At 32.6% G+C, this 24,119-nt stretch overlaps 1 protein-coding gene across 5 annotated transcripts in view; it reads right to left on the bottom strand.

Moving 5' to 3' along the window:
- Window positions 1–24,119, bottom strand: part of ARMC2 (armadillo repeat containing 2) — a 389,015-nt gene that overhangs the window by 94,991 nt on the left and 269,905 nt on the right. For all 5 annotated transcript variants that reach the window (XM_074187300.1, XM_074187301.1, XM_074187299.1 and 2 more), the window contains 4 exons: window positions 21,492–21,568; window positions 9,271–9,384; window positions 4,096–4,271; window positions 892–994 (listed from right to left, as the gene is read on the bottom strand). In XM_074187300.1, coding sequence (XP_074043401.1) covers window positions 892–994; window positions 4,096–4,271; window positions 9,271–9,384; window positions 21,492–21,568 — 470 coding nt within the window. The remainder of the gene's footprint in view (window positions 1–891; window positions 995–4,095; window positions 4,272–9,270; window positions 9,385–21,491; window positions 21,569–24,119) is intronic.

Below are 24,119 nucleotides of genomic sequence, written 5' to 3'. Positions count from 1 at the left end.
GATGCTGAATGAAGTGAGCAGAACCAAGAGAACATTGTACACACTGACAGTAGCATTGTATGATGATCAACTATGATGAACTTAGCTCCTCTTAGCTATTTAGTGATCAAGGACAATTCTAAAAGACTTGAGATAGAAAGTGCCATCCAAATTCAAAGGAAAAACTATGGAGTCTGAAGGAAGACCAAAGCATACTATTTTCATTTTTTAAAACTTATTTAATACTTTTCCTTTCTCATGTTTTTTCCCCCTTTACTTTTTTTTTTTTTGCAAGTCAAATGGAGTTAAGTGGCTTGCCCAAGGCCACACAGCCAGGTAATTATTAAGTGTCTGAGACCAGATTTGAACTCAGGTCCTCCTGACTCCAGGGCTGGTGCTCTATCCACTGCACCACCTAGCTGCCCCTCCCCTTTACTTTTGATTCTTCTTTCACAACATGACTAATATGGAAATGTTAAACATCACTATATATGTATAACCTATTATTCCCTGTCATGGGGAGGGGAGGAAGGGAGGGAAGGAAGCAGAAAGTGTAGAATTCAAAAGCTTACAAAAAAAAATGAATGTTGTAAACTATTTTTGCAGGTAACTGGAAAAAATGTAACAAAATAACATTAAAAAAATGAATGCTTATAAATATATACATTTCAATGATCCCAAATAATCCCCAGAAGCACTAAATGGTACCCTCTTGGAATTCAGAAAGGAAATTCAGCGAGAAAAATTTTAAGTTGAATAGGCAGAAGTAGAACACAATACAAATACCTCAAATTATAAAATTTGTTACATTCTGGCAACAACTTATCATAACTTTTTCCCCTTCCCCCCCCCCCCCAAATTCAACACTTAGTTAAGAAAAGTATATGACAAATTGGTCTGAAAGACACTTACCAAGAATACTATCATTTTGGATGAGAGAATCATTCTTCTCACTCCTGCTAATTTTAAATATGAGTTTGCAGACACTGAGAAGATTCTTTCCACTTACTTTAAGCTGCAGAAAAGAAAAAATTTTTACACATCTATTTTGGTGGAAAATTAAAACATGTTATACTTTGAAAGAAAAACAATAAACAGCTATTAAAATAGTACTGCAAAGGTTATTTTTAAAACTGAAAGTGAGAATTCTGAAAATGAATCACACTGAAATTCTAAGAGGCAATTTTGATAAACAGAGGCATGACAATTTTTTATTTAGGTCTTAGACACCATATATAGTCTAAATCTAAACCCCTCTCCCCAATACACAAGTGTCCTTATCCATATTTAAGTGAATGTCTTAACTCCTGCAAGAGAGATCTCCCTTTATAATAGAGTAGAAATAATGGTTTCAGATTCACAGGACCTCATGTTTGAATAATGACTCTGACACTATCTGCATAAACTTGCACTAACTCTCTAAAACAAGTCATTTATTTGTCCAGGTCTGTTTCCTCAAAATTAAGGGATCAGATTAGATAACTTCTAAGTTCCCTTCTAGTTCTAAATCTATGATCAACACAATATAACAAGGCACCCAATTTCACATTTTTGATAGTTAAAATTGTTGAAGCCCAAATCCAACTTTCCTGTAACTTTTACCTAGTGGAACCACACAAGAATCTGTTCTGGGAGTGATATTTTAAGAAAAAAAGGCTAAGAAAACTGAAAACATCCAGAGAAGGTGGGGCAGCTAGGTGGTGCAGTAGATAGAGCACCAGCTCTGGAGCCAGGAGGACCTGAGTTCAAATCCGGCCTCAGATACTTAATTATTACCTAGCTGAGTGACCTTGGGCAAATCACTTAATCCCAGTGCTTTGCCAAAAACAGAAAAAGAAAAAAGAAAAGAAAATATCCAGAGAAGGAGTAGTAATCAGAATGGTGAAATAAGTCAAAACCAAGCCACATGAACATCAACTGAAGGAAACAGGGATAAGATATAGGGGGAATGTATGATTACTGTTATCAAAAAATTGAAAGGTTTTCACACAGAAAAAGAAATTAAGATTCCTTCTGCTTGGCCTTACAGGACAGAATTAAGTGGAAATCATAAGATTATTTCTGACTCAGTATGGGGACAATTATAGTCATCTAAGAATGAAATAAGTTGCTCCGAAAGGGAAAGAATTCCCTCCCTGCCACCAGAGGTCTTCAATATGAGGTTCGATGAGGCTACCTGTTAGGCGAGTGATAGAAAGAGGTCAGGATTCACATACAGACCAAGAGATGTCTTTGTTGACCTTTCCAACCCTAAGAATGTGGTTCTCTTCTACTTGACAGATTTGCAAATACATGGAGATGACTCCCTCTACCTTTCACATTTAAGTCTTCTCTCAAGATTAAGCATCCTGGGTTTCTTTAATATTCTCTGTATGTTTTTAATATTTTCTGATTATGGTTAATCCATAAAGTTATAGTTAAGTTATGGTTAATCCTAAAATTCTTTTTACTTAAAATCATTTGATGTAATTTAATGGTTCAGAATTTTCTAGTGTCTCAGAATCATTCATAGGAACCTTATTTTCATTGCAAGTAGCATATTTGGTGTAGATCTAAATTAATTGACAAACACTATAAAAGTTACAAGAAAATGGATTGAATATATACCGTCCCTTAGGAAAATCCTGGAAGATACTTTTTTGAATTTTTTTTTCAGTAAATTCTCAATTCTACCTTATATTCTTATCTTTTGCTACATTCAGTTTAAAGTGAGAGGATCGTTAAGTAAAAAGATTTCCCTTAGTTAGAGTTCGTGTGCTTTCAGAAAATCAGGAATGCACTCTTATGACTCTTAGTCATAATTTATTTTTCAGATTATTGAGATAAAATGATTTTTAATAAGCATTCTAACAAGTGATCATCTTCTAGAACTTTTAGTGGTAAGTGTCTGAGGCAAGATTTGAACTAAAGAAGATAAGTCTTCCTTATTTCAGATAGCATATAACCAAAGGTAGATGGGGCATTTTAAATAGCAGACAATTAAAAATATAATTCCTATAAAATTTACCTAGGCTGTTTACCAGACTATTTACCTTATGAAAATTTTCAAAGATAAATTTTTCAAAAATACGTTTTTAACCTTTCAAGAATGGCTACCTCATATTTTCTCAAAGTTATAACAAAAATATCAACATAAAGAACATGATAAAGTTAACAAATATCTCTTTTGCATGCTACATATCATTTTTGCCTCAAATTGAAATCTGATATATATTCTAGATTAGAATATTAAGTACAGCAAAGAAGAAACATGTAGTAAATACAACTTCCAATTAAGATAATGTAAAATAGATGAGATGGATGAAATATGTTGATATTCATTTTTATTAACCATACTAATGATCATTTTCTGCATATCCTGGGATATTAAAATGATGGTTAGGGTCCAAACAACAAAAGTTTTTACATTTATAGGTGAATACAACTTTGTCCATTTGTTTAATAATTCTTTTAAAGGGACTAGGCACTTTACAAAACCAGAAGAAATTCACATTTTCAAGTTCATACATATGTCTATTGTCACTGTTTTACAATTATAACATAAAGCAAGTTGTTATTTCTTATTGGATCAGAAAATCTTAAATCACTGATGAAATCATGAAGCAGATTACTTTCTACTGAGTTTTGCTAACTGCTACTGATCAAAACATACTAGAAAAATATATTGTAAGAATAGATACTAATCAGAATGTTTCAGAATGAATAAGTAAACTTAATCATGTGTTCAGTCTTAAAATGTGTATGTCTTGTTAAACACAAATGTATACGTACAAAATTCACCTGACTGTTCGGCTACTGAGGGGAGAGGGGGTAGGAAGGGAAGGTGGAAGGAAATTATATAAGTTTAAAATATGTATGTGAATGTTGAAAAACTTTTATAACATGTAATTGAAAAAATAAAATATCAATGAAAAACTTTAAAAAAAAACAACCCTTATAAGCAAAAAAAAAAAATTACAGACTAAGATTTGCACTATACCTGCAAGAGTCAATCTTGTAACTATTTCAAACTCCAAATTTCATTTCTTATTAACACTGTCAGTACATTTGTAATACACAGGAAAATGTAATTCTTTTTAAAGCAACATACTAATTTGCAAGAAAGATAAAACTTACAGCTAGAATAATTTTTGCAAGTTTTAGACTGAGCAAGTCTGAACCAACATCAACTAGTTTATATAAAGTCTTCAGAAGAACACTCCTTTTCTTAAATCTCTTTCCAAGCATGCTTCCTTCCTCTAAAGCTTGATGAAGCTGGGTGCAGGCAGCACAAAAATTTTCAATATTGTCTTCTGTTATAAAAGCAAAAAGAAGAAAGTATCACTTAGCATTAAAGATCAATCTTTTCAGTCTGTCAGCACAAACAATAGAGTAAAACTCCCACTTTAGGCCCATAAAACTTGGATTTTGCCTTTCCCCTACTACCTCCTCAAAATATTTGTATTTTGAGGGGGCGGCTAGGTGGCGTAGTGGATCAAGCACTGGTCCTGGAGTCAGGAGTACCTGGGTTCAAATCCGGTCTCAGACACTTACTGATTATCTAACCGTGTGGCCTTGGGCAAGCCACTTAACCCCACTGCCTTGCAAAAACTAAAAAAAAAAAAAAAAAATGTATTTTGCATTTTTTTTTTGCAAGGCAATGGGCTTAAGTGGCTTGCCCAAGGCCACACAGCTAGGTAATGATTGAGAGACCAGATTTGAACCCAGGTACTGCTGACTCCAGGGCCCGTGCTCTATCCACTGCGCCACTAAGCCACCCTGGATTTTGTGTTTTTAATGGCTTGATCTATCCCTCCAACTTTGTAGAACAGTCATATTAACTAATCAAGAAATAAGATAGCTCTCATTTAAAATCTGTCAAAAATTCACAGGGAAATATAAGAATGGTATATTTTTATTATTGTCTTTATTATTTAATTTTGCTTTTACTATTCTTTACATCTACCTCATGTTTTACATCTACAAATGCCACTTTAGCCACAATTATCTTCATATTGCTACAAAAATTGCATTTCTCCCCTTCTTGAATCCCTCTCTATTTTACTTTGAGCCCTCAATTGCTTTTAAGAACCTTCTTAAATTCTAATTTTTCATTAAAATATTCCATACCTATACTAATACACATTAAACTCAAAGCATTTATTATGTATATAAAATATATTATGTGCTATTTTGTACTGTTTCTTATCCTTTGTATTATTTATCCTTGTATTTTTATCTCTCCCTGGTTATATTTCCACAACTACAGTAAGCCTCTAAGAGTAGAAGTCAAATATTAAATCTCTTAATCATCAGTCTCTTATACATATTAAATATTCAAGAAATGCTTCCTGGAAGAACTTATCTTCTATTCCTAGAAAAATTTTAGAATGATTTGCTTAAAAGATGCTTTGAATGTTTAGAAAGGGAAGTAGTAATAACTAAAAGACAATATGATAACATTGGCAGACATCAGGGAAAGCTGTCAATATCATATTCAGATTTCATCGAAGAATCTTATAAAGTCTCTTAATTATACTTTAGACAAGAAGAAGAGATACCAGCTTGATGATAACAAAAATTAGCTGACTTTTCCAGACACAACAGCAATTAGTAAACTAATGTCAATCTGAAAAGGTCCCTTTTGAAGTGACACAGGAATCTTGCCCTTGTGTCTATTGTCGTTCAGTAATTTATAAATGACTTAGATAAAAATATAAGTCACATGTTTTAATGTACTGGTGGCATAAGAATCTAAGAATCTCAAAATTTTCAAGGATTTTAGAGTCTGTTCTGCCCTATCTATATCTGACCAAGAATCATTTCTAAAAACCACTTATCAAGTGGTCATCTGGTCTTTTCTAGGAAGTCTTCCTCATCTCAAGAGAGAATTTCACCAAATGCTATTTAACTTAGACTAGCTTTAATTGTTTTTCAAGCTCTAGACATTGCCTCTTTTAATACAGTCTAAAATCATATTGGGTTTTTTTCACACTATTCAATTATCAAAAAAAAATCACCTGGGAGAAACAGGACAAGATCTCAAAGTATTCTCAAATCAATGGTAGGTCCTAACATAACTAATGTAATGATATTTTGGGGTAGGGAATGAAATGAGATAAACGACGATCAAAGAATATATTAGTTGACAGGAAAGTAAGAAGGGCTTTTATTTTTACTCTCAGAATCTTAAGGAATTACAATTTTTGAAAGTGATATCTTGACTGATAACTAAAAAAAAAAAGAAATAGAGCATATAAAACTGAACCCAAAGAATGACCTGAAAGAATGCAAAATGAGATCTTCAGTGGTAAATAAATGGAAGTACTAGGAGATTTCATCATTAAATTAGAAAGTATGAAACCAATCTGAAATAAATATGTGCCTTTAAAAGCTCACATAAAGGAAGCATGCAACTGCAGAAGGAAATGACTCAGTACATTTTTAACTCTATTCAACAATAACATCTAAGAAAAAAATTTTAAACCTCAATAGCTAAGTAACCTTCAATGCCTAACAGTTAAGTTTTTAAATAAAAGAATTGGTGGGAAAGGTCTGAGACTAAATTTAAAAGGGGAAAATAAATGAATTCTATTGTGAGAAATGTTTTTGTTATTTGATTCTTCTGAAACCCTATGTATTGGTCCATTGTGGGGTGTCTTCAGTAGATCCCCCGGCCAGATATTTTGCATATACTTTTTTTTCTTTGCTACCTTCAAAGAAACTTTATTTTACCCAAAGGAAAAAATGAGTAAATTTTATTTAAGTATTATAAAAGATAAATCCTGAAACTATTAGGGAGCATATATCTCACCTCCAAAGGTTGCTCTTCATCACATCATAGAACCTAAGAGTTAACAGGAATCTGAAGACATCATCAAACCCATCCCCTGCCTCCAAATGGTAGCCTCAAGATATTTATGCAACATTCTCAACTGGCATCTTGTTCTAGTGTATAATACCCCATACATGTCAGGAGGCTTCCCTTATGCAAAAATCTCAATTTCTTTTGTTAAATTTTAAAGTCTTTGTTCTTTTGATCCTTTGCAGAGACAAAAAAATACTAATGTCTATCTGTCCACTGAAGCAAATTCAGGGATTTAAGAGAATTTCAAAGAAGGCAAATACATCACTAAAGCTAAAACAAAAGCTCTGTAACATAGGCATGTTTCAACTCAACAAGGAAAGGTACATATGTATACAGATAATAGATATATAGATATATATGTAATTAGCCCAGAATGAGATTTTTCCCTCAGGTCATGGGGATGAAGAATGAACAGTGGTTCAGGCCAAAGGATACACCTTGATATCAGTCATCAGTGACAAGAATCCTTGTCTCAGTCAACAGAATAACAATGCTGTGCTTTGGGTATAATGAACTTCTTGCCACAGTTGAAGGAGAGGGTCAATGATTCTGCAAAAGCTTACCCTCCTGTACTTGTTCTTGTCATTTCTCCAAATTCAGCATGATTTTCTGTCATTCATTAGGGTACCTCAGCAACAAATGAATATATTTAAAACTGTATGTAGATATATGTGTGTGTGCATGTATATACTCATGGGTGCATGTATTTATATGCATATAATACTTGAGCAACATAGATGATATTTACCTTGAACTATCTAAATCACTGTCATCTACTAAGTAAAAATGATTAAGAACCCTTAACTATAAATATGTTAACTGTTTGCCTGGGGTTTTCATTTGAATACAAAAACATTTTTTTCTCTGCTCAAATGGAGACCTACCACAGAAAAATACAGAATTATGACTCTCAGTCATTTTACATAGGCAAAAAAAAAAATCCTTTCCCTTTCTCACTGATACAAGCCACACTACTTTTTTTTTAGGTTGTTTTTCAAGGCAATGGGTTAAGTGACTTGCCCAAGGCCACACAGTTAGGTAATTATTAAGTGTCTGAGGTCTGTTTGAACTCAGGTACTCCTGACTCCAGGGCTAGTGCTCTACACCACCTAGCCGCTCCAAGCCACATTATTTTCAAAGAAATATCTGAGAGATTAGTTGTGCATTTGATAAATGACCATAATCTGGCTAAAAAAACAAAAAACAAAACTTAGTCAAGAATACTTATGTGCATGAGTTACACATATTCTCAAGCTTCCCCCAAAATTCATCAACTGACTCTTTCTGAGAAGCAAGGTCAATGAAAATAGTCACTTTTTAATACCTCGTACAGATCATTCTACTCCTTAGTAACACTGGGGAAAGGTCATATTTAACAAGTTTTCTTCAATTATTACAATGTTTGAAGTATTCAGACTACTCAATATGCATTTTGCTTGTTTTAAAAATCACTTTTAAAAATCACAATTCATTTTATTTTTTAAAAATAAAAACAAATCCAAAGAACAAAGAGCTAAATACATTAAAATGTCCTTTTATGATACAGAATATGGCAGTGTGAGGCATCATAGCATGACCAACTCTATGAAAATTTAAAATATGAAAATCTTCATTTATAAAACCAACAAAGTAAGGGATTATTATTCACAGTGGGAAAGGTTTCTTTTTTTTTTTTAGAAAATGATTCACTGGGGTGGCTAGGTGGCACAGTGGATAAAGCACCAGCCCTGGAGTCAGGAGGACCTGAGTTCAAATCTGGTCTCAGACACTTAATAATTACCTAGCTGTGTGGCCTTGGGCAAGCCACTTAACCCCATTTGCCTTGGGAAAAAAAAAAACCTAAAAAAAAGAAAAAAAAAAGAAAATGATTCACCAAAGGAACATTTTAAAATAGTAGGCACCTTTAGTAAAATTAAAGTAAGATTTTATTTACTAAGAATATAATTTATATGCAACTTTACAGAATCAAAGCTATCAGTTAAAATGAAGTCCCTTTCATGTGTTTGTACACATACACTTAAGTTTTTTAATGAGTATTTCAGAGGATCTTTGATTTTGCTCACAAAGGCAATTTCTCTCCACTGACTTTTTTTCTGATCCTCTGTAACACAGTAGAAAATTCCATCACTCTGAGGTCAACCTACTAATAGTCTAATGTTAGGCCTATCAGAAGAGGGTCTTAGAAAAAAGATGCAGTCTACCAACAGGTCCATATCATAGCATTTCCAGTTTGTTTGAACCTTTGAGAATATGCATTTTGCTGGACTACATTCTCAGAACATGGGGTCACCTCCACACTATGGTGAGATATCAAAGTTAAGCACAAGTATTGGTTGATGGGTACAGTATATTAAAAAAAATATAATGGCAGTAAGGGAGGGTACAATTTTCTGAGATCCCTTTGATAAATATAATATATAACAAAAAATTTAAATGTTTCCTACCCTTCTCTAATTCATGTAAGACTGGTAAGATTCTTGTTCTCCAAAAGGCTTCTTCTTCTTCTTCTTCTTCCGTTTCTGTTTCTATCTCAATTTCTTCCAAGCTCCTCTGAACCTCTGAAATTTAAAAAAAAAAATTCAGGGGGGAAAAACGATAGATATAAGCTATAGCTATTGCTTTAGTAATCCCAAGTTTTTATGGTCAAAATTAAGTTTAATAAATAGAACTAATTATCCTTTCCCATCTTCCTTATATTTTTCATGATTAGCAGTCTAATTGAAAAAAGCCCACTTTTAAAAATGTGAACTGTGACAGCAACAGATGCAGAAAATAGCTTCGATTTATCATTACCATTATCCAATTTCCATTCAATATAAAAAAATTATAAAGAAAAGGAATGTTGAATGTAATAGCATAATGTTTGTCCATCATTCTCAAAGAAGACTACAGAATCAGGTGAGGCCATGATAAGCACATGAATTGGATTTGAGTGGGGGGGGGCTATGTTTAGTCATCAGTCTCACTTTCTCCTCCATAGCCTCTGGGTCCAGAGGGCAGATATGAATCAGGTCAACTGGAAATGACTCTGGATGCAAGGCAATTAGGGTTAAGTGACTTGACCAAGATCACACAGCCAGTTAGTGTCGAACTCCTGTCCTCCAGACTCCAAGGTCAGTGCTCTATCCACTGTGCCACTCTATTCACATAACTGCCCATGTAAATAGAATAAAACACGGACAAAATCTGAATTGGAGATGGAAGTGAATAGAACCAAAAAAAATAACACAAATAAAGACTACAAAGTTGTAAAGGAAAACAAGAATTCTGATCAGTGAAAAGATCATTATTACTTCAGCAGATCAAAGATGAATCACAGATCTACCTCTTGACAGAGAGGTGATGGACTAGAGATATAAAAAGAGATAACTCTTTTCAGACATGGCAAATAATTAAATGTCTTGTTTGACAATGTTTATTTGTTATAAAGGAGGGCCTTTTTTGGAGGTAGAGCTGGGGAGGAAGAGAAGACATGGCATGCCAATGAAATGTTTAAAATAGGCACAGAATAACTGAGAGGATGAAAACTTTGGAATTTTCTATTAATATATTTTTAAAAACACAAGATAAACATAACAGATTCATGGTTTGATATATGTTGCTCTTTTCTGTACTTTATAAATGCAAATGTGTATTTCTGATAATGTTTGGCCAGGGCTTAATTCTAAAAAAGAATATTAAAAAGAATTAGGAAACCAAGGCTCATAAAACAATGCTTTCTCAACAAAATACAAAGTTTCTTCTTGAAACCAAAACTCAATATTAAATACAAGGAAAAAGACATTAGATAAATTTCAATGAAAACAGAACTGTTAGAAAATAGAAGTGCCTACTTTGAACACATCATTACTCATTATATCGGAGATGTTAGCAACTTCAACATGACACAAGAAGATTAACATGTTAAATGAAGAGATCAAAATATCATTACGTATAAACATAGGCAATACTGTATCTAGAAGACTCAATGATCCTTGGTTTTAGATAGTTTACTGCTCATCATATTTAACATATTAAGGAAAAATTCATTGATGTTCTATTCTATCAACTGTTTAGTCTGTTTTTTTAATCAGGAATGGATGCCTCTATGATTTAATATTATTTTTGTAGATATTAATAGTTTTCCTAATATTTAACCAACTCTGTCTTTCTGATATAAATTCTAGCCATGATGTCTCAAGATTCCATTTGTATCAAAAACTATTTGGTAGAACTCCAACTCTTCTACTTTTTTCAGTCTTCTGAACAATTTAAATCAATTGTACTTTAAAAATTTTGTAAAATTTGCTTGTAAATCCATCTGATCCTAGATTTTTTTTTCCCTTTGGAAGTTCATTTCCAGCTTGTTCAATTCCCCCCCCCCCCCAAGATGTAGTTATACAAGTCCTTCATTTCTTATTCTGTTAATCTAAGCATTTTACATGTGTGGGACTAATTGGTCATTTCCCTTAGATTATCAATGTTACTGAAATATAACTGGGCAAAATAGTTCAAGCTATTTTCTTTTATTTCTTCATTCACTTTTTTCATTTTTTCATATGCCTGTAATTTGTTTTCTACTCTCTTTTTTGAAAATCTAGTTAATGGTTTATCTATTTTATTTCCTATCTCCCCAATTTAAAAAAAACTTCTATTTTTCTAATTCAATGAGATTTTGCTTTCAATTTTCTTATTCTCTCCTTTAACAGGATTTATTTTTTTGGTGTATTAATTTGTTCATTTTTCAGATTTTTTTTTTAAAGTAGCATGCTCAATTCATTGATCTGCTTTTTCTTCATCTTTTACTGATAAAAGTGTCCAAAGATACAAATTTTCTTCTGACTGTATCCCCAAAATGCTTCTACCTTCTCTGTCATTATCTTTAATGAAATTATGCATTGTTTCTAAGATCTGTTCCAATTAATTTTTGCTTGTTTTTTTTTTGTTTTAGGTTTTTGCAAGGCAAATTGTTGGTTAAGTGGCTTGCCCAAGGCCACACAGCTGGGTAATTATTAAGTGTCTGAGGCTGGATTTGAACCCAGGTACTCCTGACTCCAGGGCCAGTGCTCTATCCACCGCACCACCTAGCTGCCCAATTTTTAATTGTTTCTTCAGTAGGTCAACTACTGAATTTTTACATTGTGTTCCATAAAATATGGGTTTCATATTGCTGCTTTTCTGCCTTTATGAGAATTTTATGATACAAAAGTAGTTGATTTTCCTGAGGATATCATGCATACTTTAAAACTACATATTCCTATTATCCTTGAATAATTACCAAATGCATAATTTGATTTTTTGGTTAAATTTTTCTAAGTCTGAGAGAGGGGAAATTGAGTCTCCCCCTAACTAGTATAGTTTTTACTGTCTATTTCTCCCTGTAACTCATTTAGTATTTCCTTTAAGTATATAGATTCTATGCAATTAAGTATATATAGCTTTAATAATTAATTCATTTTTTGGAATTAATTCATTTTTAATGATTAATTCATCTTTAATACCTTTCAGCAAAAGTTAGTTTCCCTGTTTTTCCCTTACTGTTGACACTTTGGCTGAGATTGATGATTACTATCTCTGCCTCTTTTACTTCAGTTGCAGTATAAAAGATTCTGCTCCAGCCAATTGTTTTAACTCTATGTACATATTTCCATTTTCTTGAATAGAATATATTGCTATATTCTGCTTTCTAATCCCTTCTGCTTTCCACTTTCATTTTGTGAGTTCATTCTATCTACATTCAAAGCTACAATTATTATTTCCTTCTATCATATTCTCTTATACTCCATAATTTCCATTCCCAGTTTTATAAGGAAGAATGTGGTAAAATGGAAGGAATGAGCTCAGCATCAGAGTCCTAGGTTTGGTGTAATCTACTGCTCTCCTGGCCCTCTTTCCATTATTCAGAGCCCAATAACACATTCTAATCCTTGTGTTCTTTTCTTTTAAGCTCCTTTTTTTGAAATCTACAATCCATGAGTTTCTTTCACTTAAAACTAATCCCTCCTTTAATCTAATCTATTATACCCTCTGTTCTTCTTTCTTTCCTGTTTCTCAACTGAATGAAATACATTTCTTTCCGTAATTGCGTAGTGTGTGTGTGTTCTTCTAACCAGATGAAAGTGATTCATGTGCTTCCAGTTTTCCCCATCTTACTCCTTTCCTCCTTGTGAGTAGAGACCTCTATTTGCTTACCACCACTATATGAAAATCTTTCACTAGCTTTTTCCATTCTTATTTAAAGATCATCAGACATAAAAAACTACTCCTGGCCTCTCTAATTAGACTTCCTCCCTGATATCTGTCAGTGTTAAACCTGCTTAGTGTTTAACCCTGATAGTGTTAAAGCTCTGTGAGGATACACATAGTATCTCTTAGAATATAAACATTTCAATTTGTTTGGTTCCTTTCAACTACCTATTCATGTTTACTTTTACTCCTAACTCCCGCATTTATATTTCCAAGTTTCTACTCAGCTTTAATCTTTTCATCAAGCATGTTTGGAAATGTCTTTTTTCTCATTAAAGATCCTTCCCCTAGAGTATCATTCTTAGTTTTGCTAGTTAAATTGTTCTTGACTATAATATACTCTTGGTCTTCTGGAATAGGGTATTTCTAGCTCACTGTTTCTTTATAATGGTGGCTGCTAAATGATGTGTGATTCTGACTGTAGCTACCTAGTCCTTTAATTTTTTCCATCCTGGATGCTTTCAATATTTTTATATTAACCTGGAAATTCTAGATTTTGACTAAAATATTCTCCGGGGGGTTTCATTTGGGAGTTTCTTTCAAGACCTTGCCGCTGGTTCTAATTTTTCTTTTATGATTTCTTGAAATATTGTATCTAGGCTCTTTTTTTGGTCATGATTTTCAGGTACTGTACTAAAGTTTTACAATATTATCTCATTTGATCAACATAATAATATAAGGATGTAGATACTATTATTATACTCATTTTACAATTCTATAAACTGAGGCACACAGGTTAAGTGACTTGTCCATGGTCACACAGAGCTAGTTAAGTGTTTGAGGTTGGACTTGAACTTGTCTTCCTGACTGTAACCACTGGTTAAGTTTATCAAATATGCATGTGGCACAAACTAAGAATGATAGTTAAGATGTAGAATGATTTTCAAATGTCATAGTCTCACAGAATCAAGTCCCCCACAAAGCATACATTTACAGTTCTGTTTTCATCCTAATTTCTGTAAACTTGCATAGAATATTGGGAGCAGAAGTGATATGGTAAGGCAAAAAGACATTTGAATTTGTAGTCAAAAGCATTTTTTTAAACCAATATTTTCACATGGAATTTTCTTGTCTTTCTGCTGGATTTTATTGGAAGCTCTGCCATTTACTAGTTATATGATCTTAAAGTAAGACATTTGACTCCTCTGGGCCTCAATTTATAAGTTTAATCATCTAAAAGAAAGCTAAATAGTTGTGTTCATATAACATCTGTGAGGACATTAAAAGTCCTTGCCAACTCAAAATCTATTATTTGGTAACCTTAAAATCTCTTGTAGATACTATGGTTCATATTCTCAGGCATGGGTTTCCTTTGAGAACAGAGAAGTTGGCTTATTTCACTCTCTCTTAAAAAGCCCTTAATTTCCCTGTTAGCATTAAGGACACATAAAAAAGATTTGCTTAACCCAGTAATGAACTATTAAAGTAGTCAGAAAAACTCTAGTTATTTTTAAAGGGTGTCAAATTCCCAACTGGACTTTGCCTTTCTTTCTCAGCTTTCATTCCTAGACATGCACATGGCAGATTTGCACCTGGCTTATCTCCAGGTAACATGAGTTACTAAAGATTAGTACATGAGATTCCTTGTAAAAGTGTAGATTCAGTGTCCAGGATGGTGGACAACCAATTTCTGTTTTTCCTCTCTCTACATCTGTTTTTCTCTTCTTCTATCAGGTTCATTTTTTCATAAAGCCTTTCCCTTGAAAAGGTCTTTTTTCGCCTATCTTTTTTGGGGGACTCTACACCTATGTTTTTGGCTCTAAGCATCCCTCTAGCATGACCTCTTTTTAAAGGCTAATTCCAAGCTCCAGGAAGGTTGCATGTGAATTCTCTCTCTCTCTCTCTCTCTCTCTCTCTCTCTCTCTCTCTCTCTCTCTCTCTCTCTCTCCCCTCAGGAGTGGGAATTAGGAGATCCCCAATGCTGCTATAAAATTTGGTCATTGCCACATCAAAGGTTTCATGGATAAGCAATAAGCACAAAGGATAAGGAGAATTCACATCAAATTTAGTAAATTTACACCTTATCCAAGAGATGGAAAGAATGCCTGTAATAATCTTCCTAATATAGGCTATGCTAGCAATTTTTAAAAATCACATAATTATACCAACAGATGCAAAAAAAGGTTTTGACAAAATATAATACCTATTTATATTAAAATATTAAAAAGTCTAAGAAGTGAACTTTTTCTTAATATTTTCTTCCAATATTTGTCTGAAAACAAGAAAAATGCTAGAGGCCTTTCCAATAAGACTAGACTAAAGCAAGAATGCTCATCATCACTATTATTCAACAAGAGTTCTATGATATTAACTGTATAAGCAGTACAAGAAAAGTAATCAAGGGAAAAAAGCATATGTAAAGAGGAAATGAATATCAATACTTCGTGAAATAGAAGGATAGTAATCCTATAAAATTATCAGCCTTTATGGATATAACCAATAAAATCTAGCAGAAAGACAAGGAAATTCCATGTGATAATGTTGGTATAAAAAATGCTTTATACAGTGCTTATTCCCCTCCCTTTTCCTTACTCCATTTAAAGTTAAAACAGAATTTAGAAACAATCTGAGTCATTTATCAAAACACACAAATGTTATATGAATACAACTATAAAAATTTTTTCAAAGAATAAAGAAAAACAAATAATTAGATATATTTGTTGTTCACGATTGAGCCTTGCTACAGGAAAATTACCTAAATTAATTTACAGATTTAGTGTCAAATCAAACTACCAAGAGAATTTCTTGACAGATTTGGTTGGACAATTACAAAATCATATGGAAAATCAAAGGATGAAGAAAGAGAAATAAAAAAAAATTAAAGTAGGGAATGAAATGACTATATTATATATTTACTAGGTTTATCAGAATTCAAGCTATAGTATAAATCTATAAAAAATCAAAATGATTTGCCATTGACTCCAAGAAATAGGAAAGTTGATCAATGGATCAGATAAGATACATAAGACACAAAAACAATCAAACATAGTAGTATATTATTCAATAAACTCAAAACTTATAAGGGCAAATTATTCTAAAAATGCTCAGAAAATTGGTAAGCACTTAAGAGAAATTAGACTTAGACTAATATCTCAAAATAAATCCTATATTCAGCTAGCTCATTTTTAGAGTGCTTTAAGGTTTGCAGAGCACTTTGCAAATTTGATTTAATTTTCACAACAATCTTGGGTTGCGGGTTTTAGTATTATTATCCTTATTTATAAGTGAGAAAACTGAGGTAAACAGAGGTTAAGTGAATCACAGATCTAGAAAGTATCTAAGTCAATTTAAACACATCTCTTTGATATCAGGCACAGAGCTTTATCCACTATGCCACCTAGCAACTTAGAATGAATTCAAAAGTGGATAGTAACCTACACATAAAAGATCATATCATAAACCCATTCAGTAGAAAAGGTAAATAGATGCCTTTCACAAAAATGGATAGGGAGAGAGTGCTTAACCAAACAAGGGATAAAAATTATCACAAAATATAAAATAGAATACATTACAAAATTTGTATTACAAAAAATTTCAAGTTTTTGCACAAGCAAAGCAGTGAGATTTGAATTAAAACAGTGAACTAAGAATTATCTTTAAAATCAATTTCCCTGAATAAGGAAGATATCCACAATACATAGGGAATGGTTACAATGTAAAAGAACAAAAGTCATTTCTCAAGAGATAAATGATTAAAAGATACAAACAGACCTCAATGGCAACCCATCAGCAGACATGGAAAAAAATAATGCTCCTAATCATTAATAATAAAGAGAAATGCAAATTAAAATACAAATTCCACCAAACACCTATGAGATTGGCAAAGAAAATAAAATTGTTAATGGAACTTTGGGAGGGAAGGGCCACTAATGCACTGTTAATAAAGCTGTGAATTAGTCTAACCGCTCTGCAAAAGTAATATGAATCTATACCAGAAGTCACGAACCTGTGTACATACACCCTCTGATCAAGGATATCACTATTAGATGTAAACCTCAAGGAAATTAAAGAGAGGGGAAAGATCCCCAAGTACAAAAATATTTCTAGCAGCATTTTTGTTGTAGCAAATTATTAAAAACATTAATCGTGAAATGGCTAAATAAATTATGGTTTGAGAATGTAATGGAATATTTTTAGTCCAGAAGAAACGGTGAAAGAGATAAGGGCAATGAGGTCTGTAAAAGGTTTACGTGAACTGATTCAGAGTGAAGAGAGAAGAGCCAAGAGAACAATTTATATAACTAAAATTCTGTAAGGGAATATAATTTTGAAAGTTTGAAAATCTGGTCAATACGATAATCAGACATGATTTCAGAGGGGAAAAAAAGAAGCAGCATTCATTCCAACTCTTGGCAGAGAAAAGGAAGATCTTAGATGCAAAATGAGGCCTACATTTTTAGATATAATGTGTAAATTTCCCTTGTTTGACCATACTTGTTAGAAGAGAAAAACTTTAAAGTAGAAAAAGTAGATTATGTGTGTGAGTTCTGGGAAGAGGGAACTGAAACAAAGAATGTCATTGACACATCTTAAGAATATTAAGAGGAGAAGAACAAGAGAGAATTCAAAAAAGGCCACAGCAAGGCAATTTTGGTACTATTGTATTAAAATCTTTTCCATTATTTAAATCTTCCTCTTTCGGAAAAGTATGTGTCATATTCATATAATTCCTATGTGCAACTGGACTCACAGATAATCAATGATTTTGAATGGAATGTCCTTGTCTACATTTTTCTGGATGAGTTTTGTTGGCAATATTCTATAAATGTTAATGATTGGGGGGGGGATTTAATATCCTGTTTTCCTGAAGCTATTTATATTCAGTTTCATGTACAAGCTTGTTTTTTATTTCATTTTAGCATATGAAATTCATATTTGTTTTTGTCAAATTAATAACAAAAAGAAAATTTTTACAAATAAATAACAGTGGTTATTTGTTTCCACTTCACCAGTGGTCTTCAAGTAAAGACTGGACAATTACAAGTTGTCTATATTGATATGTTACAGAAAGGATTTTTTTGTTTAGTTATGGATTGAAATAAATCCTTCCCAATTCTGTGAAACTATGCAAAGCATTATGAAAATGTACAGAATAGGGAAAGCTAGGCGGCACAGTGGATAGAGCATCAGCCATGGAATCAGGAGGACCTGAGTTCAAATCCAGCCTCAGACACTTAATAATTGCCTAGTTGTGTGTAACCTTGGGCAAGTCACTTAACTCTACTGCCTTATATAAAATTTAAAAAAAGAAAGAAAAGAAAATGTACAGGAGGTATTCAGGGATCTGGCTTGAGGTTTTTGGTTTTTGTGGTCTTCATTTGTACAGGGATTTCAATAGTGTATGTATGATTTCTTATTTGGCATGCACAGTTAAGTGGTACAGTGGATAAAGCACCAGTTCTGGAGTCAGAAAGATCCAAGTTCAAATCTAGCTTTAAAAATATAGTAGCTGTATGACCCTGGGTAAGTATTTAACCTTGTTTGCCTCAGTTTCCTCACTTGTAAAATGAACTAAAAGGATATGGCAAACCATTTCTGTATCTTCATCAAGAAAACCCCAAATGGGGTCATGAAGAATTGGACACAACTGAAATGATTAAACATTTTGATAAAATTGATTTCCTTTTTACTCCTATGTATATTATATCCTTTAAAAATATTATTCTGATAAGGGATATAAAGGTGTCTGTGACATAAATATAAAGGATAAGAACCCCACCTCTGTACATTCTTTTGGAAACCTCATCACTTCTCAAGTGTTTAACTACCATTTTTATGCAGATGACTCACACACATTATATTTATATATTATTTTATACACACACACACACACACACATGGGGATATGGATGTGTGTGCATGTCACAAGCAAATATATATATATATATATGTGTGTATATATATATACACATATATATATATATATATATGAAAGAAAAAAGAAAGAAAAGTTTTAAATGAAAAACTTGTCAAATCTCCTTCCTAGGAATTCCAAAAATATGAGATCAATGACTCATATAATATTACTGTGTCAAACTGGTTACAACAACTTTTTTCTTCATATACAATTAAATCAGTCAACTCTTTATCATCTACAATGGAACCATACTATAAATAATTCAAAATGGCATCTTTATGAAAATTCATTGAGTTGTAGTTTTGTACTTACTTTTGAATGCAGTAGGAATTCACTTCAAATTTTTTTAAAAAGCATATTCATACTGTTATTGTTTTATTCAGAGGCAGCTAGAAAGCTAAACAAGTGTCCAATCCTGCCCCAGTGCTATCTGCTGACCACCAGTTAAGTTTCTCTCTCAATTCCACAGATAGTAGATTTAAACTTTCTCAAACCTCAGTAGCAGAGAAAGTATCAAATGATTGGGCTTTAAGGAGCATTTATTCACAGAAATAAATATGAGTAGAGCTGTCAGAAAGTAGTACTTAAATGGTTTAGATGCCTTCCATGACCTGGACAGCAAAAGTTCAGATAATTCATCTCATAAACAAGAGTAAAACATTATATTTAAGTTGCCTTCAGGAGGAAATCTCCTCACCTTGACATTATTTTTTAAAGCTACTTAATGAAGTTCCATCTGTTTATTTTCTGTCATAATATATAATTTATCTTAACCTTTATGAATTTTCTAAGTAGAAATCATACATACACAATTGAAATCCCCATACAAATGAAGACCATAAACAAAAATTCAGGCTTTACAAAAACTTGACTGTTCACTTTGACAGCTCAGTGTTACTTTCAAAATCCCTTCTATCTTAAAAGTAAATCTGAGCCAATATACACTAACCGAGTTGAAAAGCCAGAGAAATATTTTAATTGAGCAAAATATAAGAGATGATAGTCATCAGAAATACAGATTTTAAAAACCAAAAGAAAGGTCAGCTTTTTCACCTTCCATGCAAATGAGGCTATCCAAACTGCTATTCAATGATACCAAGTAAAACTAGGATAAGTGAACTGTTCATTAAGGAAAACGAAATACACATGAAATGCTATGGAATGAATTACCTCCTCCAGTGCCCCCCAAGGCTTACATTATAAGTAATATCTTTAAATACTAAAAAGTAACAACAACTTCATGTAGGTGAGGAAGAGAATTGAAAGCAGTTTCTTACTGAAGTGGGATTAGAGCATTCTCTGAGTGCCTCAATCAGAAATTCTTGAAAAATTTGTCATCTTGACCTGAATATTATCAGAGTATTTTAATAAAATGCATTAAGCATTTTATAAAGCATTAAGTAAAAATGAAATTAAACATTTCACTTCTCCAAGTACTTGAACCTCTCCACTTTACTGCTAATTCCCTCTCTCTCTCCGATACAATTCAGTACAAGAATCTTTAATGTGTAATAGTTATTCTAAGACTGAAATAAACAATCATCATAGTTTTTTAAAGTCCACCAAAAATTAAATCTTTGATTTGGGGAAGAACCTAGTACTTCAGAAAATACTTTCATCTTGGTACAGAGTTCTCTAAATATAACAATTGTGATTCAACAGGAAACTGGTAAGTCAAGCAAAAAGTTCAGCATGTTTTTTTAAGATTTTGCTGTCTCAGTGGTTACAGTTTTAAACCACAATTCTGCATCTTGGACACAAAAACTTGACACCACACTTATTGGCTGATGTTTTTAGCATGCAAATGTAATAAACCTTAGCAACAACGGGACAGCAGAAAGCAGTATCATCCTTAATTCATTTTCCTAGATGGTTTCTGAAATTACTGTTAATCATAAAAATGGAGTTCCTCCCCAAAGAAAAATATATTATTTATTTAACTTTGTTATTTAACATATTGTTATTTAATATATTGTTTATTTAACTTTGTATAGTCTGTGACTTATATCTCAATTAACATTATATCCAGTAGCCATAATTCAGCTGGACCTTTTCTGTATCTAGTTGTCCTTTCACATAAAAAGAAATCATTTCCAATTTACGTTGCTAATGACAAAGTTTGAACCAATTTTTATTCTTTCAAAAATCACTTCTGCAGAATGATCAAGAAAAGAGATTGCAGTTATTGGAGAAATCTTAAATTACTATCCAGAAAAATAAAAATGACAAGATTGTTTTCTAAATACAAAAGCTCAGCCAACAAAGTTGGGCCTCAAACAAGTGTCCAAAGTTCTCAGAGTTTCCAAACCTAAAAATCAAAAGATATCCCCATTCAATTTAGGCTTCTATCAGTTTCAATGTAAGGGGGAACTGTTGAAATGATCTGAGCCTAATCCTGGAATTTTATTTCCTGGATTTCTCCTGGAATTTCCAGATTTATCCTGGAATCTAAAACCTAAAGTGTTTCCTTTCAACATCATTTTTTCATTTTAAGAAAACTTAGGATGACTCCAACTGAGGGGCAAGTAAGTAAATGATAAATGAGAACGCAAGGATAAATCTTCTATAATACAAGCTACCTACCTTTGTTTGATTCCAAGGTATTCTTGTTAGTACTGACTGGACACGATGAAGCCCTGGTACGTCTTTTCATCGGATCACTAAGAAGAAGAGGCACACACACACACACACACACACACACACAAAAAGAAAAAAGACTCAGGGATAGAAATAAAAAAAAAAGTCTTTCTTTAAATGCAGAAGCTCCAGTATATGAAGCATCTGAAAAAAGAATACAAAGGCTACTTGTAAAGTATGATACATTCCTATACATAGTATCACAACTTATACAACATCTTTGCATAGTTCTTAATAAATATTTGATCTAAAACTATATAAAAAGCAACAGGTCAAAACCATGGGCAGTAGTAGAAAGCTACTAAATAAAAAACCAAATTTTGCACATCTCAAAGATTAGACTCTTCACCACAAGGGGTCACTCTTATGGCACTGAAAAAAAAATCTCAGAATCACAGGTTTTTTCCTTCTTTCAAAAAACTCCTCATGATCTTTAGTATCATATAATCCAGCAGTTAAGTTACTGCCTGTAAATTCCTCAGGGTCTCTGAAACCTTTTTAAAGAGTCCTCAAGGTTAAAATAATTTTTATAATAGTACTGAGACATCATTCCCTATTAAAAAATACTCTTCTTTTTCCAACTACATATCTGTATAAGGCCAAATTTTCTTCATATACTTAATCAAAAAAACATCACAAGAGATTTTTGCAGAAGTAGATATGAGAATCCAACTGTCCACATCTGGTTAAGCATTAGATATTTGCGATATACATATCTACATATGTGTGTATATTATGTGTGTGAGTGTATATATATATGTGTGTGTGTGTGTGTGCGTGTGTATTTTAAATGCTTTAAAAGTCTTCAAGAAAAAATTGTTATATTAATAATATTAAAATTAATTATAACCAATAAAATTTATAATAAATAAAATTATAAAAATAATAAAAAATATATTAACATGTAATTAGTATGCAATTTTAAATATTTACTTACAATTTTAAATACATTTGATTTTAATTAATTAAATATTTTAAATAAAATTTAAATATTTTAATCTATCAGTTTTAATTCTTAATATGATGAATACTGATATAACCCATAAATAAATATTCCTTGGGGTTCTCAATTTTTAAGCAATTTATGTAAAGGGATCTTGAGATCAAAAAGTTTAAGAGCCACTGATGTAGTTCAACTTCCCTCATTTTAGAAATATAAAGCTCACAGAGGTTCAGCAATTTGTTCAACATCACACATTTTAAACATCAGAAAAGTCAGATCTCCTGATTCCCAAGTTTGTGTTCTTTTCACTGGACCCCATTGTCTCCGTTTTGATAAGAAAAATCCAAAACCAATGAAGTTAATATTCTAAAAAAAGAACATTTTATATTTATATATGTAAAAAAAATTACCAGACTATATGTAAATATTGTCAGCTTATGAATGAATAGGCTTGCTTGTCATGTTCCAAAAGTCTTCTTATAATTAAATTGTAAATTAAATTCCCCTTTTTTTCCAGCAAGATAATATTTATCAAAAACAGATCTGGCGAGATGAGTTTTTAAGACCTAAAAAAAGGTGTTTGCTGTTTCCAAGGGAGCAGTTCTCAAAAGTTCCTCAGCCCTTAAGACAAAAGCAATGGCTATGGGCTCTGGAAAAGACCTAATGTGCAGTAGTCACTGTCTTTCAGGTATACAGGCCATTCTGCAATGGACAGGGCTTATGTAGCACCAGGTCCAGCACAAAGTACTTAACTAAGGTTTACTAACTATTAAAAACGTATAAAAATGTGATTAATTAGGGGTGAGAACCAGACCAGTGATTGCATTGGGTTGGGGAGCTCCTGGATCTAGACACTGCTTCTATGAATGCAGGCTGACACTTTGTCTACAACTTAAGAGTCTTAAAGGTTCATTACAACACTGAAAGATGAGGTGAGTGACTTGTCCAGGGTCACAGAGTCAACATGTGTTGGAGCAAGGACTTGAATTCAGGTCTTTCTAGCTTTGAAACCTGCACTCCACAGCTGCAAATAGGAAATGTGGAGAATCTAAAATGAGAAAACTTGCTTTGTAATTTTGTGCCAACAAAACTTATTTGTACCTTGAATTATCCCAAATGGAATAAGACACATTTAATTCCTATGTATTCCCTCTCAAATCCAGTCACATATCAACTTTGTGTGTAAAAAGATATAAACTTAAAAGCATATACCTCCCCCCACACACACACTTGCATATCTTGTCCCCCATCTCGATTTATTTTAAATACATCTCCAGTTGTTCTGATTCATATCTGGACCCTGGATCTAGATGACTCAAAGGAAAAATGAGAGTGGTGACAAGGCACAGTGCCCCCTCATGCAAATACAAGTCACTTGACTTTCATAGCAACATCTTCCTGAAGTCATATCTTCTTCAAGAAAAAAAGGACAAATACAATCAATCAATCATCAGTAAAAGCAGACACAAGATTGAACATTATCAGGCCACTAGGTGGTTGATGTAGTTGAAAGTTGGTTGAGTCTGAAGTCAGAAAGAGCTGAGCTCAAATTCAGCCTTAGAAGCTCAAGAGCGGGTGTGACCCTGGGCAAGTCATTTGACCTCTATTTGCCTCAATTTCCTATAAAATGG

Source organism: Macrotis lagotis, chromosome 5, assembly GCF_037893015.1.
Source record: "Macrotis lagotis isolate mMagLag1 chromosome 5, bilby.v1.9.chrom.fasta, whole genome shotgun sequence".
In the NCBI taxonomy this organism is placed as follows: domain Eukaryota; kingdom Metazoa; phylum Chordata; class Mammalia; order Peramelemorphia; family Peramelidae; genus Macrotis; species Macrotis lagotis.
Note: the sequence above shows the minus strand (reverse complement) of the source record. Positions and strands in the feature narration are given on the sequence as shown.